Here is a 24069-nt window from a genome sequence, read left to right as displayed (position 1 = left end):
TTCCTCAGGGCTTTTTCCCAGAACTCTTTCACTCTCTGCACAAACTCATCCTTGCATAATTCTATGTTCTATCCCAAATCTCTCTTCTAAGCTCCAAGCCTGTATATATATAACTGTTTAGACATATTTTCCTGGCCATTCACAGATATTTCAAACTCAGCACGTCCAAAACCGAACTCATTTTCTACACGCGCACACGCACGCACATACACACAAATTAGTCCTATTCCATGCTTGCCCATCTCAGCAAATGGCGCTACCATCCTCCCTGTTGCTCAAGCTGAAAGAGTCACCTTCAACTCCTCTTTTTCATTCCCCTCCCACAAAGGTTCAATCATTCACCTTAATCTGTCCATTTACCAACTCAGAAACTTAAATCCCAAACATAAAATAAAACTTAAATTTCAAACATAAAAAATACAATAGTATAATGAAACTCCTCCCATGTACCAATTGCTCAGCTTCAAATTTACCAATTCATAGACAGTCTCATTTCCAACACTCCTCACTTCTCCTCATCCTCAATCATTGTGAAACAAATACCAGAAATAATCTCATTTCATCTGTATTTCATTAAGTATCTCTTAAAAGTGAGTTATGGAAACATCCAAAATCCCATTATCACACCAACAAAATTGACAATAATATAATATAATCAAATATCCAGACAATGTTCATATTTCCCCATTGTTTTATAAATGGATTTGCTTCCTTACAATTGAGTATTCAAATAAAGTCCCTACACTGTGATTGGATGATAAGTCTCTTAGGTAATTGTATTTTTTAAGTTTTATTTTGTTTTTAAATTGACTTATAATTGTACATACTTATAGGGTACAGTGGGATGTTTCCATATATACATAAATTGTGTAATGATCAAATCCTGGTAATTAACATATCCATCACCTCAAACACTTATCATTTCTTTGTGGTAAGACATTCAAATTCCTCTATTCTAGCTATTTTGAACTATACAAAATATTACTTTTGACTGCAGTCACCCTACTGTGCAATAGAACACCAGAACTTATTCCTCTTCTCTAACTATAACTTTGTATCCATTGACCAGCTTCTCCCCATCATTCGCAGCCCCACTCCCACTCTCCTTAGCCTCTAGTAACCATTATTTTACTCTCTACTTCTGTAAGATCAACTTCTTTTAGATTCCATACATGAGATCATGTGATATTTGTTCTGTGTTTGACTTATCTCACTTAACATAATATCATCTAGACTTATCCGTGTTGTTGCAAATGAGAAGATTTTGTTCTTTTTATGGCTGAGTAGCATTTCTCCGTGTATATATGTACCACATTTTATTTATCTATCCATCCAATGATGGACACTTAGGTTGACTTCATATCTTGGCTATTGTGAATAGTGCTGCAATAAATCTGGGATCACAGATATCTCTTTAACATGATTTCATTTCCTCTGGATATTTCATATTCCTTTGGAATTGCCAGATCATGTAGTAGTTCTATTTCTAATTTTTTCAGGCATCTCCATACTGTTGTTCATAATGGCTTTAATCTGTTGCTTCTCCTCAATCTCTCTTTTCTATCCCTGAAATCTTTTGTTGAAAAAACTGGATCATTTTGTCTTGTAAGTTTCCCACAGTTTTGATTTGTTGGTTGGTGTTGGTATTGGTATTGGTTGGTATTGGTATTGGTTGGTGTTGGTATTGTAAAGTGTTGGTAGTTAGATCTAGAGACTTGATCATATTCCATTTCTCTCTCTCTTTCTCTCCCTCTTCATCTCTGCCTCCCTCCTGCTCTCCCCTTTTCCCTCTTCCCCTTCCTCCCCCTCTTCCCCTTCCTCTCTTTCTGCAAAACTATTTAATCAGGTAGTGTTTTATTCTTCCATCATTATTGATGTACAAAATGTCTGCAATGTCTGCTTCATCTTCTTTCTGAAATACTAGCAACTGTTGATATCCATTACCTCAATCCATTACTTCATTGGGAGCTGCAAATGTTGATTCTATAATTCTGTCTTTTCTTATGCATACAGGACCTGAATACTTCACTTAGGAGAAACATCCCTTCATTAATTGTTATGGTTATCCTGAGTTATAGTTCATTTAGGAAAGGCAAGATGAATGCTTGATTCCACTATCTTTTTTTTTAAACAAATTTAAAAAATAATTATTTCCCTGGCATCCTCCAAAAGTGACCTGTGAGGGGTTTTTTGTGTGTAGGATACCATTATGAACCATGAAGTTCTAAATATTTTACAAATTTAATTGAATGCAGTTGTCATTCTTGATGTTCAGGCCATCACTTATTTGGGCAGTGGGAGCCTATTCAGAATGACTTCTGAGTCCCTTTGTTGTGTGTGTGTTTTTTTTTTTAACAATGTTACTGAGATATAACTGACTTATAGTAAACTGAACATATTTAAACTGTACAATTTAATAAGTGTAGACAAATATGTACAAGCATGAAAGCATCACCACAATCAAGATAATGAACATGTCCATTATCTGCAAAAGTTCCTCCATGTTCCTTTGTAATACCTTCTCTCACCCCTCTCTGCCAGCCCCCATCCTTGGGCAATAACAAATCTGTTTTCTGTCACTATAGATAAATTTTAATTGGCTAGAATTATATGGAAACATAAATATAAAAGATGTGTGTTTTTCTATATGATTACAAAATAATTATGCTTTTTACTCAGCATAATTATTTTGATACTCATTCATGATGCTGCCTGTACCAATAGCCCTGTATGACAGAGGCCCCCAACCCCTGGGACTGGCTGGGGACTGCTGCCATATGAGATAATGTCATCAGTCCCCAACCTTTTGGGCACCAGGGACTGGTTTTGTGGAAAACAATTTTTCCATACACGGGACCAGGGTGTGGGGTGTGGGGCGAGGGATGCTTACAGGATGAAACTATTCCACCTCAGATCATCAGGCATTAGTTCAATTCTCATAAGGAGCATGCAACCTAGATTTCTTGCATGTGCAATTTTCAACAGGATTTGCGATCCTATGAGAATCTAATGCCATCGTCTATCAGGAGGCAGAGCTCAGGTGCTCACATGCCCACTGCTCACCTCGTGCTGTGTGGCCCAGTTGCTAACAGGCCACAGACAGGTACGGGTCTGTGTCCTGGGAGTTGGAGACCCCTGAGATACATAATATGCAAATATTTTCTCTCAGTCTAGAGCTTATCTTTCCATTCTCATAAGAATATCTTTCAGGCTGGGCATGGTGGCTCACGCCTGTAATCCCAGCACTTTGGGAGGCCAAGGTGGGCGGATCACAAGGTCAGGAGATCGAGACCATCCTGGCTAACATGGTGAAACCTCGTCTCTACTAAAAAAAATACAAAAAATTAGCTGGGCGTGGTGGCGGGTGCCTGTAGTCCCAGCTACTTGGGAGGCTGAGGCAGGAGAATGGCGTGAACCTGGGAGGCAGAGCTTGCAGTGAGCAGAGACCATGCACCACTGCACTCCAGCCTGGGCAACAGAGCGAGGCTCCATCTCAAAAAAAAAAAAAAAAAAAAAAGAATATCTTTCAAAAAGTAAGTTTTAATTTAGATGATGTTCAATTTCTTCATTATTTTTCTTTCATACTTCAAGTTTCTGGTGTATCAAAATCTCTGCTTAATCTAAGAGGACAAAGATTTTCTCCTAATTTTTCTACTGGAAATTTTAAAGTCTCAAGCTTATATTTATATCTACAATAAATTTTGAGTTAATTTTTGTACATAGTGTCAAGTATAGATCAAAGTTAATCATTTGTTTATTTTGCATATTGAATGTCCAATTGTTTCAGCACCATTTGTTTAAGACTATTCTTTCTCTACTGGACTATCACTGCAGCTTTGTCAAAAATCAGTTGACTATATATTTGTGGATCTATTTCTGGACTCTATTCTGTTTCATTCATACATTTGTCTATCTTTACACTCTCTTTATTGCTGTAGCTTCACAATAAGTCTTGAAGTAGGTCCTGTAAATCTTACAGCTTTTTCTTTTTCTAAGTTGTTTGGGCTATGCTAAATCCTTTGGATTTTCATATATATTTTCAAATTGCTCATCAATTGGGGGAAAATTGATATCATAACGATATCTTTCCATTTATTTAAGCCTTCTTTAATTTTCTCAGCAATTAAGTTTGCCATGCAAAGGCACTGCACATCTTTTGTCAGATTTATTCCTAAGTGTTTTATATATTTGATGTTATCATATGGCATTTTTATTTCAGTTTCCAATTGTTTGTTGCTAGTTTACAGAAATGCAACTAATTTTTGTATATTGATCTTGTATCATCCAGCATTACTAAACTCACTAGTTCTAGTAGCTTTTTTGTAGATTTCATGCTATATTTTATATAGATCATGTTATCTGTAAATAAAGACTTGTTTTGCATCTTCCTTTCGAATTTGGATGCCTTTTTTATACTGGCGAGAAACTCTAGCACAATGTTGAATAGAAGTGTAAATGTGGACATCTTTGCCTTGCCCCCAATCTTAGCAGGGAAAGCATTCAGTGATATCTGTAGTATTTTCCATAGATGCCTTTTAGCAGGTTGAAGAAGTTCCCTTCTATCTCTAGTTTGCTTTGAGTTTTTATCACAGTAGAGGCTGGATTTTCTCAAATTCTTTTCCTGCATCTATTGAGATAATCACAGGTTTGTTTGTTTTTTTCTTTTTGGTCTGCTAATATGGTGAGTTACATTGACTAATTTTTAGATGTTAAACCGAACTACCATTCCTGGAATAAACTGAACTTGGTCTCAATGTACCATCATTTCTATATATTGTTAGGCTCAATTTTGTGAATTTTTGTTAAGAATTTTTATATCTATATCCCTGAAAAATATTGGTCTGTAAGGGTAATGCTGGACTCACAGAGTGCGTTAGAAATTTTTTTTTTTTTTTTTTTTTTTTTTTTTGAGACGGAGTCTCGCGCTGTGTCACCCAGGCTGGAGTGCAGTGGCGCGATCTCGGCTCACTGCAAGCTCCGCCTCCCAGGTTCACGCCATTCTCCTGCCTCAGCCTCCGAGTAGCTGGGACTACAGGCGCCCGCCACCACGCCCGGCTAGTTTTTTGTATTTTTAGTAGAGACGGGGTTTCACCATGTTAGCCAGGATGGTCTCGATCTCCTGACCTCGTGATCCACCCGCCTCGGCCTCCCAAAGTGCTGGGATTACAGGCTTGAGCCACCGCGCCCGGCCGTGCGTTAGAAATTAATCCCTCATCTGTCGGCCGGGCGCCCTGGCTCAGGCCTGTAATCCCAGCACTTTGGGAGGCCGAGGCGGGTGGATCGCAAGGTCAGGCGATTGAGACCATCCTGGCTAACACGGTGAAATCCCGTCTCTACTAAAAACACAAAAATTAGCCGGGCGCGGTGGCGAGCGCCTGTAGTCCCAGCTACTCGGGAGTCTGAGGCAGGAGAATGGCGTGAACCCAGGAGGCGGAGTGCTGCACTCCAGCCTGGGTGACAGAGCGAGACTCCGTCTCATCTCGAAAGAAAGAAAGAGAGGGAGAGAGGGAGAGAGAGAGAGAGGGAGGGAAAGAAAGAAGGGAGGGAGCGAGGAGAAAAGAAAATCCCTCATCTTCGATTTTCTGGGAGAATGTGCGTAGGATCAATATATTTATTCCTTAAATGTTGGTAGAAATCACCAGTAAGGACATCTAGCCCAGGAGTTTCCTTTATTGGAAGGTTTTTAATTGCAAATTCAATTTATTTAATAGCTAAGGGACTACTAGGATTTTCTACTTCTTCTTCAATGAGATTTGGTAGTTTATGTCTTGCACAGGAATTACCAAAGATAAAGTCTTGCCACAGAAGGGCTTTTAAAAATTAGTTTTGCATCTCACTGTGCTTAGAAACAAAAAGAAAAGTAGATGAGCTTTGAAGTCATGAAATATGGAATTAGAGACAAAAATACTGGACCACTCCTTCACCTATGGCTTTGATTATGCCCAAAAAGCTTAAACTGGAGTTTGAAGTTTGCTTATGACATACAGTGCTTTTTTTCTAGCACGATGCTTTTTAAAGTCCGTTCCCACCAACTAAGTAGAATACTTGACTTGTTTCTATTTTCTGCCTATGAGAAGGGATTAGGGCTGTTTCTCCTAATTTTAGAAATGCAGGCATACGTGACAAGTTGGTTTGTCTTGCTCATGCTGCAAGCAAAATTGAAAATTAACTTCTGAAAGTATTTACAGCTTAAAATTGCAGCCAAAAAAATAGGTAAAAGTAATATGTTGTTCTTGGCAAATGAAGACAGAGGTCCTGGTGTATTTGCTGGGTTTTGTACTTTGTAGGATTTTTTTTCCTTCTGATTTTTCCCCCTAGTCAGGAGGGATGGATTTTCTATGAGGCATTCAACTTTCCTAGTTAGACTTCTCCACGTGTCACCTTTCCCCATCTGTGAGCAAGTTAAAACATCTTTTGCCTTATCAACACATGTAAGCCTTGTACATAATTAACAACAGAATTTGTTGTTTGAATCGCAGTTAAATAACAAATAGATCTGAAGTATAAGTATATCCCCAAATATTGCATGGAACATATACTAATCTGGGACATACTCATACTAAAAAGTTACTTGTGGTTTTTTTGAAATTCAAGCTTAATGTGCATCCTGTATTTTTATTTGCTAAATCTGAGTGTTCCTCACATGCTCCCTATGACTAGCCTTGGGAAGTGTTGTTCTTTCGTAGCTACTCAGTAAATTCTTACTAACAGAGGAAAAAGAGGCTTCTATTTTAAGAACATGATGGGCTGTAATCCCAGCACTTTGGGAGGCCGAGACGGGCGAATCACGAGGTCAGGAGATCGAGACCATCCTGGCTAACACGGTGAAACCCCGTCTCTACTAAAAAATACGAAAAAAACTAGCCGGGCGAGGTAGTGGGCGCCTGTAGTCCCAGCTACTCGAGAAGCTGAGGCAGGAGAATGGCGTAAACCCAGGAGGCGGAGCTTGCAGTGAGCTGAGATCCGGCCACTGCACTCCAGCCTGGGCGACAGAGCCAGACTCCGTCTCAAAAAAAAAAAAAAAAGAACATTATGGGCAACATTTAGTTTGCCTATTTGTGTGTTAAATGTGGAAATGACCTGTATTTGTCTCCTATTCTGTTTCCTAATAACTGCTACTACTGAAGAACTACACACATGAACTCACCATCTGTCTCAACTGGGCATTTGTTAGACTGTGTCCTACTAGTCCAAAAGACAGAAATGGAACTGCCCTTAACCATTTGGAGTTAATAACAGAGGAGACAGTCTGTCAGGATATTTCTAATGGGACACAGTCTCTGTCCTAGAATCCCAACCCTTCTTATTTCTGTAGGTTTAAAAAAAAATTTTTTTTTTTTTGAGACAGAGTCCCGCTCTGTCGCCCAGGCTGGAGTGCCGTGGCGAGATCTCCGCTCACTGCAAGCTCCACATCCCGGGTTCACACCATTCTCCTGCCTCAGCCTCCTGGGTAGCTGGGACTACAGGCGTCTGCCACCACGCCCAGCTAATTTTTTGTATTTTTAGTAGAGATGGGGTTTCACTGTGTTAACCAGGATGGTCTCGATCTCCTGACCTCGTGATCCGCCTGCTTCAGCCTCCCAGTGTGCTGGGATTACAGGTGTGAGCCACCGCGCCCGGCCTTAAAAACAAAATTCTTGCCGGGCGCGGTGGCTCAAGCCTGTAATCCCAGCACTTTGGGAGGCCGAGGCGGGTGGATCACAAGGTCAGGAGATCGAGACCATCCTGGCTAACACGGTGAAACCCCGTCTCTACTAAAAATACAAAAAATTAGCCGGGCGTGGTGGCGGGCGCCTGTAGTCCCAGCTACTCGGAGGCTGAGGCGGGAGAATGGCGTGAACCCAGGAGGCGGAGCTTGCAGTGAGCCGAGATCGCGCCACCGCACTCCAGCCTGGGAGACACAGCGAGACTGCGTCTCAAAAAAAAAAAAAAAAAAAAAAAAAAAAAAACAAAAATTTTTAATCTCCCAACTAGGAACATTAAAGGAGTTTGTTTTCAACTTGTAATGATTTTCCTAACGCTATCATGTTATAAATTAGCAGACAGGCTCTGTGCCAAGCCACCGAAGGCCATGACACTCACTGCATACTTAAGGTCTAGTAGCAAGAGTAAGCTCACAGGATGTAGAAGGACATACAGTTTCTCCATGCATTGCGCAACTGAGGAAATTGAGGCCCAGCTCAATCACCTGAAATAATTTTGAATATTTTTATTGGAAAACTATGGCCACAGTTTCTCTAAAGTAGTCAAAAAGGGAGGCTGTTAGAGTGAGCAACAAATACAACAGTGAAACGTTAGCAGTGCTATTGTTGGAAAAGACAGAAAGTGAAATTTAAGAAAGGATGTATGAATTGTGTGATATATTTGTTCTATCTCAGTAAAGTTTTTACAAAAAGGAAAAAGAACGGATGTGACTAGAATTTCGAGAGAAATGGATGAAACATGAAAGGTATTCCAGGAAAATGGAATAATAATAAATAGACCTCTATGACTAGAGGCGGTGACAGGTGGACTTGCAATGGTAGGTTGAGCCTAAGTCTGAGTGCCCTTAAATGTCATGCTTAAATTTTGAACTTTGTGGGTAATGGGGAGCTATCAAAGGCTTTTGAGGGAAGACAGAACAATCACATCCAAATTTTAGAAGGATACATTTTTATCTTGTCCGATGATACTTCTCACTTTCTCCTTTTGACTGCAGTTATCTCCTGTATCAAGCTTTTAGTTTCCTGAGTGCAAGTAACGTTTTCTAAATATTTGTCTTTTTTCCATAGTGCCCAACACAGTGCCATTATACATAGCAGGTGTGCATTAAAGATTGTCTAGCAAGCACACAGCAGGCCAGTTAACAGCAGGCACTCAATAAATACTTGCTAAGTAAATGAATAAATTTAATCATTGCAATGTTAGTTATAACTCTACTTTCCCCTCCTACTTTGGAAAGCATATCAGAATGCAAATGAGTAGGAGTGACTCAATTACAGAAAGAAACATGAATCCTCTCTTAATTTTCTGAAAAATTAAGGTGAAGAATTTGTATTTTAACTATTATTACTAACAATTACTTTTGACACACTTCATAACTGAATTTGTCACACAAGTGTGCAATGATGCCACTTGTAGGGTTTTCAGACGAAATAGATGAGACTCAGTTAAATATGAATTGCAGTTAAATAACAAATAGATCTTAAGTGTAAGTATATCCCCAAATATTGCATGGAACATATACTAATCTGGGACATACTCATACTAAAAAATCACTTGTGGTTTCTCTGAAATTCAAGCTTAATGTGCATCCTGTATTTTTATTTGCTAAATCTGCGTCTTCCTCACATGCTCCCTATGACTAGCCTTGGGAAGTGTTGTTCTTTCATAGCTACTCAGTAAATTCTTACTAACAGAGGAAAAAGAGGCTTCTATTTTAAGAACATTATGGGCAACATTTAGTTTACCTGTTTGTGTCTTAAGCATTTGCTTGTTGAATTTACTTCAAGGTCTAACTGGATAGTACTACATCCCCTCAGGCCCTGGTTCATACTGACTGGCTAGAGCTTTTCAAGTGAAACCTGGCGTGCCTGTTCCTCTTCTACCCCTGATGCCATCAGTTGTTTTTATCTATGGTGTGAACACAGTTGAGCAGATGTTGGAGGGAAATGGCTTCCTGAAATATTCAGAAATGTCTGGTGTCAGCTTCTTCCTTAAAATAAAGTATAGGTGACAAGTCCCACATGGTAGGGAGCCAGCTCTCACAGATCACTTCCTTCTCTTCCCAGAGTCTTTCATTCATGAACTCATAGGGAGCTGTTCTTAAAAGGCAAATGTACATAAAACATGGGACAGGACCCAGCTTGGTTTAATGTGTGTTGTGTGTGTGTGTGTGTGTGTGTGTGTGTGTGTTCACATTTCAATGCAAAGGTTTTAGGTTTTGTTTTAGAATTGCTCAAAGTAAAGCCGGATTCTCTGCTATTAGCAAGAAGCTCAGAAATGTAGGGTGATGTTAAAGGGGGCCTGGTTTAAGGGAAGAGCTAAGATTTTGAGTCAAACCTGGGTCTGAATTTACGCTGCTCCCTAGCTGACTGACCTTGGGAAGGCAAACTAACCCCTTGAAGCATCAGTTTTTTCATTTGTAAAACGATAATGGTAATAGTGCCTACCTCGTAGTGGAGGTGGAACAGTTCCGTGCGATAACAAAAGTGAACTACTTAACTAGGCACATAACAGATGCTCACTGTAGCCATTATTGTGAATGTGGCCCCAGGATAGGTCTGATCTAGCCAAAGAGGCCTCAGAATTTCTGGACCCTGAGGCCACTGGCAGGTGAAGGAAGGTCACCTCAGCATCTTGTATTATTTTTCTCTTTTAGATGTTTGGCTGTCTTCACTTTGTCACTTAACTAGCAAATGATACCAACTCTCTGAAACTCAGGATTTTTTTTAATCTGGAAAATGGTCATATGAAAAATAATTCCTTTGTTTCAAAAGTGGTTATAAGAATTATATATGAAGATTATTTAGAAAATGTACACACAGTACAAATAATATTGTGAAGTAAGTAGAGTAATATTGATGAAAAGGACCCCCAAAGAGGCATCTCTCAACACTCATCTTTCTTTTCCTGACTTTTTAAGTTTCAGGCCAATTCCTGGAACTAGTGGCAGCAGGTCCACTAAAAAACAACAACAACATAAACAAAAACAAAACAAAACAAAAAAACAAGAACCACACAGTTGAAGGTACCTGGTTTCTTATCCCCACTCTTATAGTTAATTTTCTATGCTGAAAAAGTCACTTAACAGCTGAGTTTTCATTTCCTCATCTTTAAAATGGGAATTAGTCATTGAGTGAGAACCTTTTAGGCATCCTCATGCACAGTACTAGACACTGTAATTGTAAATAATACCAGCTAATATAGATTGAGCATATTCTCAATATACCAAGCACTTGACAAAGAGCATCAACTCATTTAACCTCACTAAAACCTATAAAGTAAAATATCCCTATTTTATAGTTCAGCAAATTGAGGCTTAAAGGATTTCCATTGATTTGTCTTATAGTGAAACCAAGATCTTCATCTCAAAGGAATCTAATGTCTAGGAGGGTAGGTGAAGATATAAATAAATCGTTGTAATGTTGCATATGTGTCTACGTCTCTACACACACACATACATCTAAAATATCTATTTCAGATTTGCGGTGGAAAATCACATGAGATATTATGTGAAAGACATTTTGAAGAAACCTGAAGTTATTAAAAGGGGACAGTTTTATTATATTGTATGAAACCAGGAATGAGCAGCCATTTCAACACTCATTTACTGTGCTAATTCAAGATGAATTTATTATATTCCAAGGACTGTCTTGTTTTGCACTGTGTGGAATATTAACAGGGCTAGCATCTTTATAGTACCATACCTTCTTTCTTCTGAGACATAGTCACAATCCTAAGACCAATGCATTTTTTTAACCCCACCAGAGTCAATCATCCATTGATCCTACTACCTTTCTAGTGCCCCTTGCCCACTGCCTGTGCTCAGTTCCTTCCACAGGAAACCTAGATCCTATGGTCCATAATCATAATCACTTCTTTCCATATACCCTTGACTCCCTTGCCCCTCTTTTCCTTTATCATCCTCACCTAGCAGACCCCAGCCTTGATTAAATCCAACTCTTCCTCTAATCTACGTGTGTATCCATGTGGCTGGACAAGTCTACAGAAAACCTCACAATATTGATAACTGATGTTCCTTTAAGTCCATGACCACCAAACTAAAGTGGGCCCTTAGAGCTGCCTTGCAGTCCTGCCACATTTCCCTAGTTCATGCCTTCTCCCTGCTCTCCTAACTGATCATGTCACACCTTATCTCTTTGCATACCTCCAATACCTCCTTCCTGTTCTTATTCTCAGTTGATAACCTTGATTCTTGTTTCACTGAGAGGAAAAAATAAGTATGACGAAGAGAATGCCTGCATGCTTCCATTACCACATCAACTACCCTACCTGCATCTGTATCTATGTATTCTGCCTTCCCACCTGTCACTGTGGATGAACTTTCAATTCTCTTACCTAAGGGCATTCCATCAACTTGTGTATTAGATAACATCCTCTCTTGTACATTTAAAGTCACCCCCAACAATTTTTCCATCTGTCTCCTGTGTCAACACATATTCCCTCAAAATACTAACATATTTCAATATCTCCAGTCTTAACAAAAAATTAAACATACTTCTTACCCCATATCCCTCTTTGGCTACAGTGCCATTTCTTCCATTCCAAATACCCCTTTAGATAATTGGCTATCCTGGATTTCTCCAGTTCCTCACTTCCCACTCTCTATTGGACCCCTTGCAATCTGGCTTTTAGCCACACTAAGCCACTGAAATTTATCTGGTACAGATCACCACATTGCTAAATCCATTGGTGTGTTTTCATATCTTGTCTTATGTAACCTGTCAACAATTTGGGTTTACCACTTTTTTTCCTCCTTGCTTTCCAGGGCCCCTCTGGATGTTGGTTCTTTACTCATCTCACTGGCTACTCCCTCTCAGATTCCTTCTCAAGTACCTCCTCATGTTCTCTTAACAATGACATGCTTCAGTGCTTACTTCTAGGGTGTATTCTCTTCCCTTCATCTACCTTCACTCCCTTGGTAATCTCATCTACTTTGGAGGTTTTTTGTTTCTTTAGACAGGGTGTCACTCTGTCACTCAGGCTGGGTGCAGTGGCACAATCAGCCTCAAACTCCTGGGCTCCAGTGACCCTCCTGCCTCAGCCTCCTGAGTAGCTGGGACAACAGGCACATGCCACCACACCTGTCTAATTTTTTTGTAGAGATGGGGTATCACCATGTTGCCCAGGCTGGTCTCAAACTCCTCAGCTCAAGCAATCCCCCGCCTTGGCTTCCCAAAATGCTGGGATTACAGATTACAGACACGAGCCACCACACCTAGCCCCTTGGCTTTATATAACAATGATAGCAGAGATGGTGATCTCCAGATAAACCCTGCTCTCTCCTACTCTCCATGTTGTTAGGTTTTCCAGTATGTCTGGTTCTTTTTAAAGGGAATATGAACACAAGAGATGTATCACTTCCCGTAATAGGGAATTAAGAGCAGGTACTAGGATCTGAGATAGTGGAGTTGCTAGACAAAAGCAGCTTGGAAATCCAAGTCACCTTTGGAGAAGGCCACTAAGAGGAGCTGCTTTTGTCTTATTGGATTATGACATAAGTGATAAATCAAACTTTGTGTGCTAAACCATTGAGATCTTAGGTTTGTTACCACAACATAGTCAAGTCTACACTGACCAAGGCATCTCCCTTGAATTCCAGACTTCCATAGCCAGCTATCTACTCAACTCCTCCATTTGAATATCTTATACACATCTCAAAACCAGAATTCCTGATGCTTCCAAAGCCAGCTTCTCCAACAGTTTTCTCCATCTGAATAAATGGCAATTTCATCCTTCTCGTTGTCTAGTACAGAAACTTTGGAGTCATTCTTGACTTCTCCCTTTCAGTCACATCCCACATCCAATCCATCAGCAAATCCTAGCAGCTCTACCTTTAAAACATACCTAGAATCATTTTACTTCTGTCAGACTCTATAACTGCCCCTCTGTTATAAACATCCATCATCCTGCTGAATTACCACAACAGCCTCCTAGGTGGCCTTTCTGCTTCTGTGCTTGCCACACTACAGTTCACATGGCAGCTTGAGAAATCCCTCTTAAAAAGTAAATCAACTGGTGTCATTCACATGTTCCAAGCCCTTCAGTGGATTTCCAGGGGCAAAGCTCTTACACTGGTCTATGAAATCTTCTATGATCTGGCTCTTGCTCCAACTCTGGCTTTATCAGGTATCCCATCCCCCCATTCACTGCACTCCAGGATTCTGGCCTCCTTGCTGTAGCCAAAACATCAAGCATATTCTCTCATTTACTGCCTTTGCACTTGCTGTTCCCTTTGCCTAGAATACTCTTTCCTCAGATATTCACATAACTTATTCCTTCATCTTCTATAGCAGTGTTTCTCAAACATTATGTGCATCAGAATCACCTGAAGGACTTGTTAAAACAGATTTCTGAGCCCCACCCTAAAGTTTATGATTCAGTGGATCGTGGAGGAGACAAGAATTTGCAACTCTAACAATTTCCCAGGACTGATGATTCTGGGCCAAAGATTGTGCTTTGAAAAACACTGTTTTCTGCTCAGAATTCCCCTTGTAAGCAAGGCCTTCCCTGACTCCCTTATATAAAATAACAAACTAACCCCAACACTTCCTACTCTCTTACCCAATTTAGTTTCCTCCATAATACAGATCACCTGACAGATATGTATGTAATATTCATTTACTGTTTGTCTTCCCTCTAAATTTTAACCAGGAAAACAAGGACTTGGTTTCACTTATGGCTGTATGATACTGCCACTATCACCTATGCCTAACACAGTACCTAGCACAGACTAGGCACTTAATAAATATTTGTTGAATGAATGGTGAGAATAAAATTATACACAGACAGTCTTCTGTGACCTAAGCTTCTGGAGAAAATTGCTCACAAAGATAATTGGCCTTTGCAATCCAATCACTTCAGCTAAGCCTCTGTTACTTCCTATCTTGCTTCCTGGGTTACCTTTTGCATCATTGTCATCCTTGCCAACTCCCATGCAAGAAAGCACTGGTGATGCCTAGAAAAGCCTATTGGTTGGTGGTAGAGGCACTGTGATGTAACTCTTTATTTCAGGAGACCCAGGAGAAAGGAAGAATCCCAGGTGACGCTGATCTCTAACACTTGTAACTCAGTTGTTCTGAGAGCAGTTATTTCACAGCCCTTCACTGAATATCTGCTTGTGACAGGGCTGCAGAGAAGCATAAGACATGGTTCCGATCCCAGTCTGATGGCAGAATCAAATAAATTGAGTAAAATACTGCAAAACTCCATCAGCAAAGAGAAGAGAGTAAGAACTGCTCCTGAAATTGCTGAGAAGGAGGCAGAGTATAAGGGTGTCTTCACCAAAAAGATGGTTGAGCTGGGTTTAAAAGAATAAATAGAAATTTTGTTTGTGGTAAAGGGAGTAGGAAAGCATTTTAGACATAGGAACCAGCATCAGCAAAAGGATAGATGTGTGGAGTAGAGATTATATTTAAAATATTTAGCAATATTTAGGGTTATGGTTTAGCAAACCCTAACCTTTAACTCTAATTGCTAAATATTTTTAGCATTTAAAAATAATTTTGGAGGCTGATGTGGGAAGATCACTTGAGGCCAGGAGTTCGAGGCCAGGAGTTCGAGACCAGCCTGGCCAACATGGCAAAAACCCGTCTCTACTAAAAATACAAAAATTAGCTAGGTGTGGTGGTGGGTGCCTGTAATCCCAGCTACTCGGGAGGCTGAGGCAGAGAATGGCTTGAACCTGGGAGGCAGAGGCTGCAGTGAGCCCAGATCACACCACTACACTCCAGCCTGAGTGACAGAGCGAGACTCCGTCTCAAAAAAGAAAAGTTAAGTGAGTGCAGTGATTCTCTGAAATGACAAATAATTCGTGGTGGTGATCTGGGGGGAAAAAGTACAATCTTACCTTTATTTACTAGGCATTTTTATTCAGTAACAATAAAACCATGAAAAATTCATTTCAATTTATAAAATGTGGTTATGTTCTTGATTCTGATAATTACATATACAGACATCAACAAATCCAAATGGACATCCTGACCAAGCAAAGTGAACATCAGCCATAGACAAACTGGCATGACCATACCAGTGCACAGCACTCCATAAGGAGCTCCAGAGAAAGACCAGAATGTTGCAAAAAATGCTGAGTAGTCTAGTATAGCTAATATTAATATAATAATAATAGCTGATACTAAGTGAATACTATGATCCAGGTACTGTTTTGCATGCTTAATCTTATTGAGTCCTCCAGTCAAACTCTATACAGTAGATACTGTTGCCATTCTCATTTTACAGGTAGGAAAATTGAGTTTCAGAGAGATAAAGTCACTTGCCTAAGTTCATCCAACTCGGAAATATTAGAGCTGGGATTTAAACCTGTACAGACTGACTCCAGAACTTATATTCCTAATTAAGGGATACTGCCTCAGATATTGGCTAGAACATAGGTTTGCCCCTTAACACTGTGGTTTTATACAAAGGAGTAAAATAAATTGACTTTTCCCTTATAAACGTTACAGTCTGGATGAGGAAACAAGACTCTCAGCTATGCAATCTTAGGAACATTGCAAAGACTCTCCCATAACAACATGTGACACTTAGCCAGTGAATGGGACTTAGTGAGTATTGTTGTGTTTCACTGAAGCTGAAGTGGTCATGGAAAATATGGAACTTAAATTTGGCCTTGAGAGGTATGGAACAGTAGGAAGAATATTGCATTATGTTCAGAAGCGTTAGAATCCACTTGTTAACAGTGTGACCCAAGTCAAAATAATCTTCTTCAGTGTTATCATCTGTAAAATGGGTGATTTGGATTAGACCAATACTTCTTAACAAAAGTACACCCCAGGAGGTATTTTGCAATTTGTGAGGCCATTCGTGATTGTCGAAATGATCAGGGAGTCGGGAACACGTACTTGGTGGCTGCCAGGAATGATAGGTGTTCTGAATACTATGCATCCTGAAGGATAGAGAAGACCTCTGGATATTCATGGAGATGAAAACTCTGTTTATAATTATTGAAGTCTAGAACATAAACACATTTTATATATTGAAATGAATTTTTTCATGGTTTTCTCGAATAAAACTGCCCAGTAAATCAAGGGAAGATTGTACTTCCCGCCCCCCACCCACGATCATCACCATGAGTTATCATTTGAGAGAATCACTGCACTTACTAATAGCAACTGCATTCATGATACTTGAATCATCAATACTACATCCCAGTGTCATTCTGTGTCAGCAGGCTGTTACACTCATCGCAATTCTCTATAGAGCTGTTGGCCTCTGACTACCACTTAATGACATCTACTAATATAGCCATGTATGAGCTTTTATATATTGAAATACATATCTTTTTATTACAAATGACTTTTCTTCTTTTTTTTTTTTTCTTTGCAATACAGTTAGGGCATACTATGTGCTTTTAAAATTTTTCCTTCCATTTTTATTATAACTTATTCCTATGAATTTCTTTTTAGGATGGCAAGGGAGAGTAATAATTATAATAAAAATAATAAGGTACTGCTCGAATAGAGTTAAGAACCACTGTATTAGATGATCTCCCAAAGCCTTTCCAGTTTTAATTTTCTTGGGTATAAGAAGGGTTTGATCTTGAGAGAAAAGGGAGAGCATTCCAAGGTGGAAATGACACCAGCCACATGGCCTGGTCAAGCAGAGGGTGGAGTGTCCCCAGACATGCCAGGATAAAGCAGAGGCTTCTCAGGTCTAGTCTGGTCATGTTCCCTGGAAGCCTGCCTTCACTCTTCCCACCTCACTGTAATTGAAGACTCCTGGGGAAACTGCCAGGGCTGGCATTACAGGAAATTGCCTTGTGGCCAACAGGGCTTCTCTGGTTACTTTCCTCAGTGACAAAGGACAGTGATGACTTCCTGTCTGTTAGCTGAGTGTCTTTGCCTCCTTGTTCTGGCGAGTTCCTAAGAAACCTTAGCTTCTGATTCTTATGGGTTTGTTCAGCTTCTGCTATCGTTTTTTTGCCCCCCTCTTTTCCAGTTCCCTTGCTTCCAGCCTCTTTGCTCCATGTTTGAGGGGTCTGGAAACTTTTCATCTACTATAGATCAATTTTATGGAACACTCAAGCAGACATTGTTTGGAAGTAAGCCATAGCTCCGAATAGATGCCATTTCAACTTTGGCAACACCTGTCAAGTTCTCGTCCTTGAAGGGGATGATTTTTATCACTTAATATTATGTATTATTTTGTATTCTTATTAATTATATGTGCTTGTTGAAGACTGCTTAGAAAACACAGGAATGTATGGAGAAGGAAATACAAATTATCCTTAATACCAAGAAATATAGTAGTCAACATTAGACAAGGGTGTCAGCATAGGTGAAGATAAAATTCAATGCTGCTCTCTCAGTTCTCTCTTGTTTCCCAGCCCCTAGCTTCCTCCTGCCAGAGTACCTCTTGATCTCACCCTTATGAAAACTTGCCTGTCCTATATTCCATAAAATGGAAGGTAAACTGGAAAGTGTGCAATAGCACTAGCCATGTCAAGGGCTTATAAGAGAGAGAAACTAGAACGTATAAGGAAGGTGTTTGGAATCTAAAATAGTAATATTTTGTCATAGCTTTGCCATCACTACCTTATTACCAAGGTGTTGTGCTGATAAAGTGTTGGGGGAATGTCTAAAGAGATAAGAGACCATCTGAGAAATTCACAGTGCTCTCTAGGAATTAGGAAAAGGCACACAGTACACAGAGGCAAGAATGATTAAGTGCGAGGTCAGCTCATAAATATGCCTTTCTCTTTGGAAAAAAACATCCAACATTAAAAAGTTGGATGGTTCTAAATCCATGCATCCCAGAGATAAAGTTCTTGTTACAGATAATGGTTAGAATTTATGTTTTGCTTTTTTCCCAAGGTGGATATGGTCAGAATTGCAGTTTTTCTTATTGTTGAGTCTTTGTATTGAGGTTCTGGTAGACAAAGGACTTAGAAAACACTAAGGCTTAAGGGTTAAGGTCAAGACTTTGGAGTTAGTCAGACCTGAGTTCAAATCCTAACTCCATTCATGTGGTCACCAAAAATTCCTTGAGTGTCATCCATGGTTTTAGACATTGGAGACACAGTGTTGGACAAGACAATGAAGTCCCTACTTACATGAAGCTTACATTCTAGTAGGAGTAGACAGAATGTCTAATGATGAAAAGGTAATGAAATTATATGATTGGAAGTAACTGGAGACTCAGGAATGGCCTCTCTGAGAATGGACAATTGAACTGAGACCTGAGTGATGAAAAGAAGCCAGGATTTTTTTTAAAAAAAAATCTCGGAGAAGAACATTGCAAAAAGAAAGGAACAGCGAGGGCAGAGGCCCTGAGGCAGGAACAGGCCTGATGTTTTTAATGAACAGAATGAACGCCCTCCTGTGTGACTGAAGCAGAGTGAGCCAGAGAGAAAGGAGATGAGGTTGGTGAGGATCAGCACATGTCAGGTCATGTGCGGGCCTTGCAGAAATTCAGCTAGCAATCATCACCATCAATCAGAGCAGAGGGAAAAGTGAAGTTAGAGAGCTTGCGGGGGACTATAAAATACCAACTGAGGAATTTGGATCTGACTAACTGGGCATGGGAGTGCCACTGTAAGGTTTGAATGGTGTGCTGAAATGGAGTTTGAAAAGAACGATTCTGAGAGCAGAGTACAAGGTAGCCATTTTCATATGTCACTACACATCTAGCACTTGAATTCCATTCAAGTTATCTGCTATAGCTACATTTTATCAATGAGTGCAAATCCATAAGTCACTGGACATCTGTTTTCACAGGAATATGTCTAGAGTCTATTTCCAGCCCCCAAGTAATTCTGTTGTATATTGTGCCTGAAATTTCTACCAGTGAGCAGGTATCTAAAGTAAAGTTCCCAAACCGGCTATTTATTTGATGAGGTATAGACCTGACCTGAAAGGATGCTAGCTTAAGATTAGTTTTTATTTCATTTGATTACTGACAACATCAGATAAGATCATTAAGCCGCGAAAGATTTACTTGGTAAAGAAGCGAAGAGTTAGGTTTGCTGGGACAACATTGCTTCTTGGTTCACATGGTTTATTAACTTTTTCCTTTTTTTAATAGGGAGAGAAGTCTTATGGAAAGCCGTGTGGGGGCCAAGACTGCAGTGGGAGCTGTCAGTGTTTTCCTGAGAAAGGAGCGAGAGTAAGTTGCTTATTTCATTGTTGAAAGACAAATAGTTGCATGGGAGCCGTTATCTGTTTTCTTTAGAAATAAACTGCTTAGAATTTACTCTTATGACCTCATGGAACAAGCAAAGTGATGAGGACCAGCTGGAAGGAGCTTTGCTAAGTGATGATAGTCAGAGTTAGATTGGTCAAAGTCTCTGAGGTACCAAGAAGAGGTTTCCTTCATTCACTTAATGCCAAAGTTTCCTCAGAGTTTCATCTGGAGTTTTTCCAAAAGCCAATTAGGTTGTAGAGAGCCAGATTGTGACGATGTTTGTAGATAAGTGTAAATTTTCATAGCTCGCTTAATTCTTCCCTCCCAGTCTGGGGAACAGGTGTTCCAATTGTTATCTACAGACTGTGGATGTGACTTGTCCAAAATCACCCTGCTTGTTAGTGATAGACTCAAGAGAACAGGGTAGCCATAAAGTCCAGAAATATAGGTGACGATACATAAAGAATGGTTTATAGGTATTACATTACAACATAGGATACGTTTTAAAATGTTGTGACATAGTCCATGTATTGTCTCTCATTAGCAATGCACAGTTCAAATTGTCGTGCAAATTGCAATGAACTCAGTGCATTGACACAGCACTTCTATCAGTTCCTGAATATGCATAGCCCCTAGATATTTGTATCTATGATTTTCACTGAAAAAATGCATTTTTAGTATAACCCAGGAAAAGTGTTGAAAGGGGTTCAATCTGAAAAAAAAATTAGACACATACACAAGTTGAGCATCCCTAATTCAAAAATCTGAAATCTGAGATGTTTCAAAATCCACCATTTCCTGAGCACTGATGTGACACTCAGAGGAAATGCTCATTGGAGCGTTTTGGATTTTGGATTTTTGGATTAGGGATGCTCCATCTGTGTGGGTGTGGGTGTCTGTGTGTGTGTGTGTGTGTGGGTGTGTTTCCAGGATTAATGGCCATCCTACAGAGTTCATAACTTCCCATTTCTAGCATTGTGAATGCACTCTCATCACACTCAAACAAGCCTAAGGGCTTATACTGTCAAAAGAAGGTAGTAGTATAAATAGGTCAACCAAACTTTCAAATCCATAGCCAAACAGGGAACACAATGACTGTTCCACCTTCTCTTTCATTATCTCACATTTGGGGTAAAGTGAAATGTCAAACTATGCCAGAATTTGAAGGAAGAGAATAAAAATCCATCTTCTCATCAAAGGGGACCAGACCTATTCTAGATTAAAGACATGGACTTAGAGAATTGTAAAATATGAGAAAGGGAAGGTCTCTTAGTAAGCTTCACATATTATTCGTTGATTGTACAGAGGAAACAGACTCAGAAGGAAAATTACTTCCTGGGATCACATAGCAAAGTGATGACAGATTCCAGGCCTTTATCTGGGTCCTTTGATTTCTCATCTATTTACGTCACCAACTTACCTACTGCTGCCTCTCACTGTAGCCACCAAGATCCATACCCTTACCTCTGAGACATTCTAGAAAAAAAAATTCACAATAAATATATGAATGCATTCTTGAACAACATGCAAGCAGTATAGACAAAGCAAAAATCTCCCTTGATGCTCTCTCAGTGCCACTACTGTCATTCTTATCTTTTTCCATATATAATCAGAGAGATATGTACACATATGTCTAAAAATAGTCTCATTATCTGATTTTCTTGTCCAAAATAGAATTCTAAGTATTTATTCTGGGCCCTTTTTGTAAACTTAACGTGTCCTTAAGATATTTTTCTCTACCCCATAGTTTAATTCAGCCATTCTCCTTTTGACAGCTACTTAGGTTGTTTCTAAATTTTTGCTATTTGTAAAATGGCAGAGCTACAGTGAAAATCTTTGAGCAGGCCTCCTTGTGTTCAAGCATAGATACTAGCTCAAGCATAGATACATCTCTAGCATAGACACTAAGGATCATAATTACCTGGTAGAAGGGTAATAGACATTTTTAACCTTCAAAGCCACTGCCAAATTAAGCTACAAAGTATTCTGCAATTTATATTCCCATCAGCATTGTACAAAAATGCCCATGTTTCTACACCCTTGCCAACACTTGATATTTTTGCTAATATGATGAGTGAAAATCATTCTAATTCCCTGAGTTTAAGTGTCTTTTCACATATTACCGGGAAATTTATATTTCTTCTGTGAATTTCCTGGACATATTCTCTAGCCACTTTCCTCACTGATGATTCTTATTGACTTACTTTACCTCTGCAAAGATGCAGCAAATAAAAATGACCCAAATCGGTGCAAGTGAGATTTAAGGTTTGACACAAAGGGACATTTCCCGATGGATTGTGGCAGGATGAGAAGCAGTTAGACACAACAACCAGGAAACTGAGAAGCTCTGGGCTGTTTGTTGGGTTGGGGAGCCTTTAAAAGTATAAAATCTTATATATCTGATCGGACGTCAGTCCTACACCAGGCAAACACGCCTACAGTGACCTCATTGTTAAACCCCTGGCTAAGATTTTGATCTCTGGAAATGGAGGGCAGTAGATTTATTTCATGAGGAGCCCTCATTTAGGTTTCAAACATCTGGAACCTTAGTCTGGCTTCTCTTTTGAAAACATCTGAGTGGCTGAGGGGGAGGGGGATGGAGGAAATTAGAATATCACTGCACAGATTTTTCCCTCAATATTTAAAAGACACAGACTCCACACTGTCAAATATGTTCCTAAAAATGTATTTGCAAAGTCTAAAGTTTCAAAGAATGCTTGTCAAAGTTACTGAACCAGACCAAGCCATATTTCATGAGTCGAGAGCAGGAATGTCCTATTTCCCAAATAGATAAGACCTATGCTCATGCAGAAAACCATGAACGTGGATGCTTGAAGCACAACCAGGTCCTGCTTAGTCATCCTCCCTTTCCTCCGATGTTCCCAGGGCCAAGCAGAATTGTTTAAACTGGCCCCAGCACTATTAACCCTGCAGGACAGCCCCTCAGTACCCCTTGTGTGCAGATTTCAGAAAGATTTGGGACTGTTTTCCTTAGCTGAGCAGAGGGCCCCATTTATATTTCAAGCTGTTTCTCTTGAGCTGGGAGCGGAACGGAACATTGGGTCACCCCTGAGATATGCTGTAGCCCTTGGCAGGTCTGTCCCCTGCCTTGGGGAAACATCAAGCGCACAGCTTGCTGGGCAGTGTGTACTTTTTCTTTGCCAAAGTCCTCTTGAACGGACTAGGACCTTTACACAACACCTAGCACTCCTGCAAAACTGCAATCTAGCCGTTTTTGGCTGAAGCTATCTCAAACCGATTTCTCAAAGGTATGCCCTGCTTGGTAAAAGTCCCTACCTAATGTTGGTGCACTGCTTTGCAGTTTCCAAAACATCTTTCAGGGGCTGTAATCCTGTATGTATGCAACAAATAAAGAAACTGGTAAGTGACTTGCCCAAGGTCACCAGCCTGCTAGTGGCTAAACCTTATTTAGCCAACTTTAAGAGAATGGCAGTCTTTAAAAATGAACTGCCTCATAGTGTTAAATAAAGACGTTTTCACCCAGATGTTCAGATTTGAACTTAACATATGACTTTCACTTTTCTTTCTTAGGAGTAGGTGTTATTATCTGGAAGAACTATTCTTTCGGGTTGTTCTCTTCCCTGGTATTTTTTCCCCTGCCACTTGATTAAACAAAACATTTTAGGTTGACATTTCCAACACTTCTTTTTTTGCCCTACTAGCTATGAAAGCTATCTTTGCATTATACTCCATCAGTGTGTGTTTGTCTGAAGTTGGGGGTGGGAGGAGGGGGCAGTTTGTTTTCTTCTGAGCCTAGTATTCCTCAATACTCTTTTAGAGTTTTCCCTGTTTGAACATTGTTCTGGTGTTTATCTAACACATGGTGACCTCCTAATTATCCATGCCATCTAAAGAAGCATTATCACGGATAATCCAAAACCATGGGGAATGTTTGGATTGCCCTCTAGGGAAAGGCTGTTTGTCCCCCATTTTATGCCTAGCTTGAGAGTTTATGAAGCTAGCCTGAGTTTCATGTGAAACTGAGCCCAGGTTTCTTAATTCCTTATCTCCTGCCTGCATCCTGCTGTTCCACTGCCACAAAATGTGTTTCCCATGAATTCCAGAACCCAGATGCATTAACAACTAGTCCTTCAATTTATTCTCCTGCAAACATCTGGCATTCCCTGTGTCAGCTGACTGGTGCCATGGCTACCAAGAAACCTTTCCATTTTCTCCTGAATTAGGAAA

General features: G+C 39.9%; 1 protein-coding gene across 5 annotated transcripts in view; it reads left to right on the top strand.

Annotated features, from left to right (window-relative positions):
* The window catches only part of COL4A6 (collagen type IV alpha 6 chain), a 292245-nt gene that overhangs the window by 121779 nt on the left and 146397 nt on the right, over positions 1 to 24069 (top strand). For all 5 annotated transcript variants that reach the window (XM_025372175.1, XM_025372178.1, XM_025372177.1 and 2 more), the window contains exon 3: positions 19762 to 19842. In XM_025372175.1, coding sequence (XP_025227960.1) covers positions 19762 to 19842 — 81 coding nt within the window. The remainder of the gene's footprint in view (positions 1 to 19761; positions 19843 to 24069) is intronic.

The sequence above is a fragment of the Theropithecus gelada genome, chromosome X (genome assembly GCF_003255815.1).
Source record: "Theropithecus gelada isolate Dixy chromosome X, Tgel_1.0, whole genome shotgun sequence".
Taxonomy (NCBI): Eukaryota; Metazoa; Chordata; class Mammalia; order Primates; family Cercopithecidae; genus Theropithecus; species Theropithecus gelada.
This window is presented reverse-complemented; position numbering and strand designations above follow the sequence as displayed.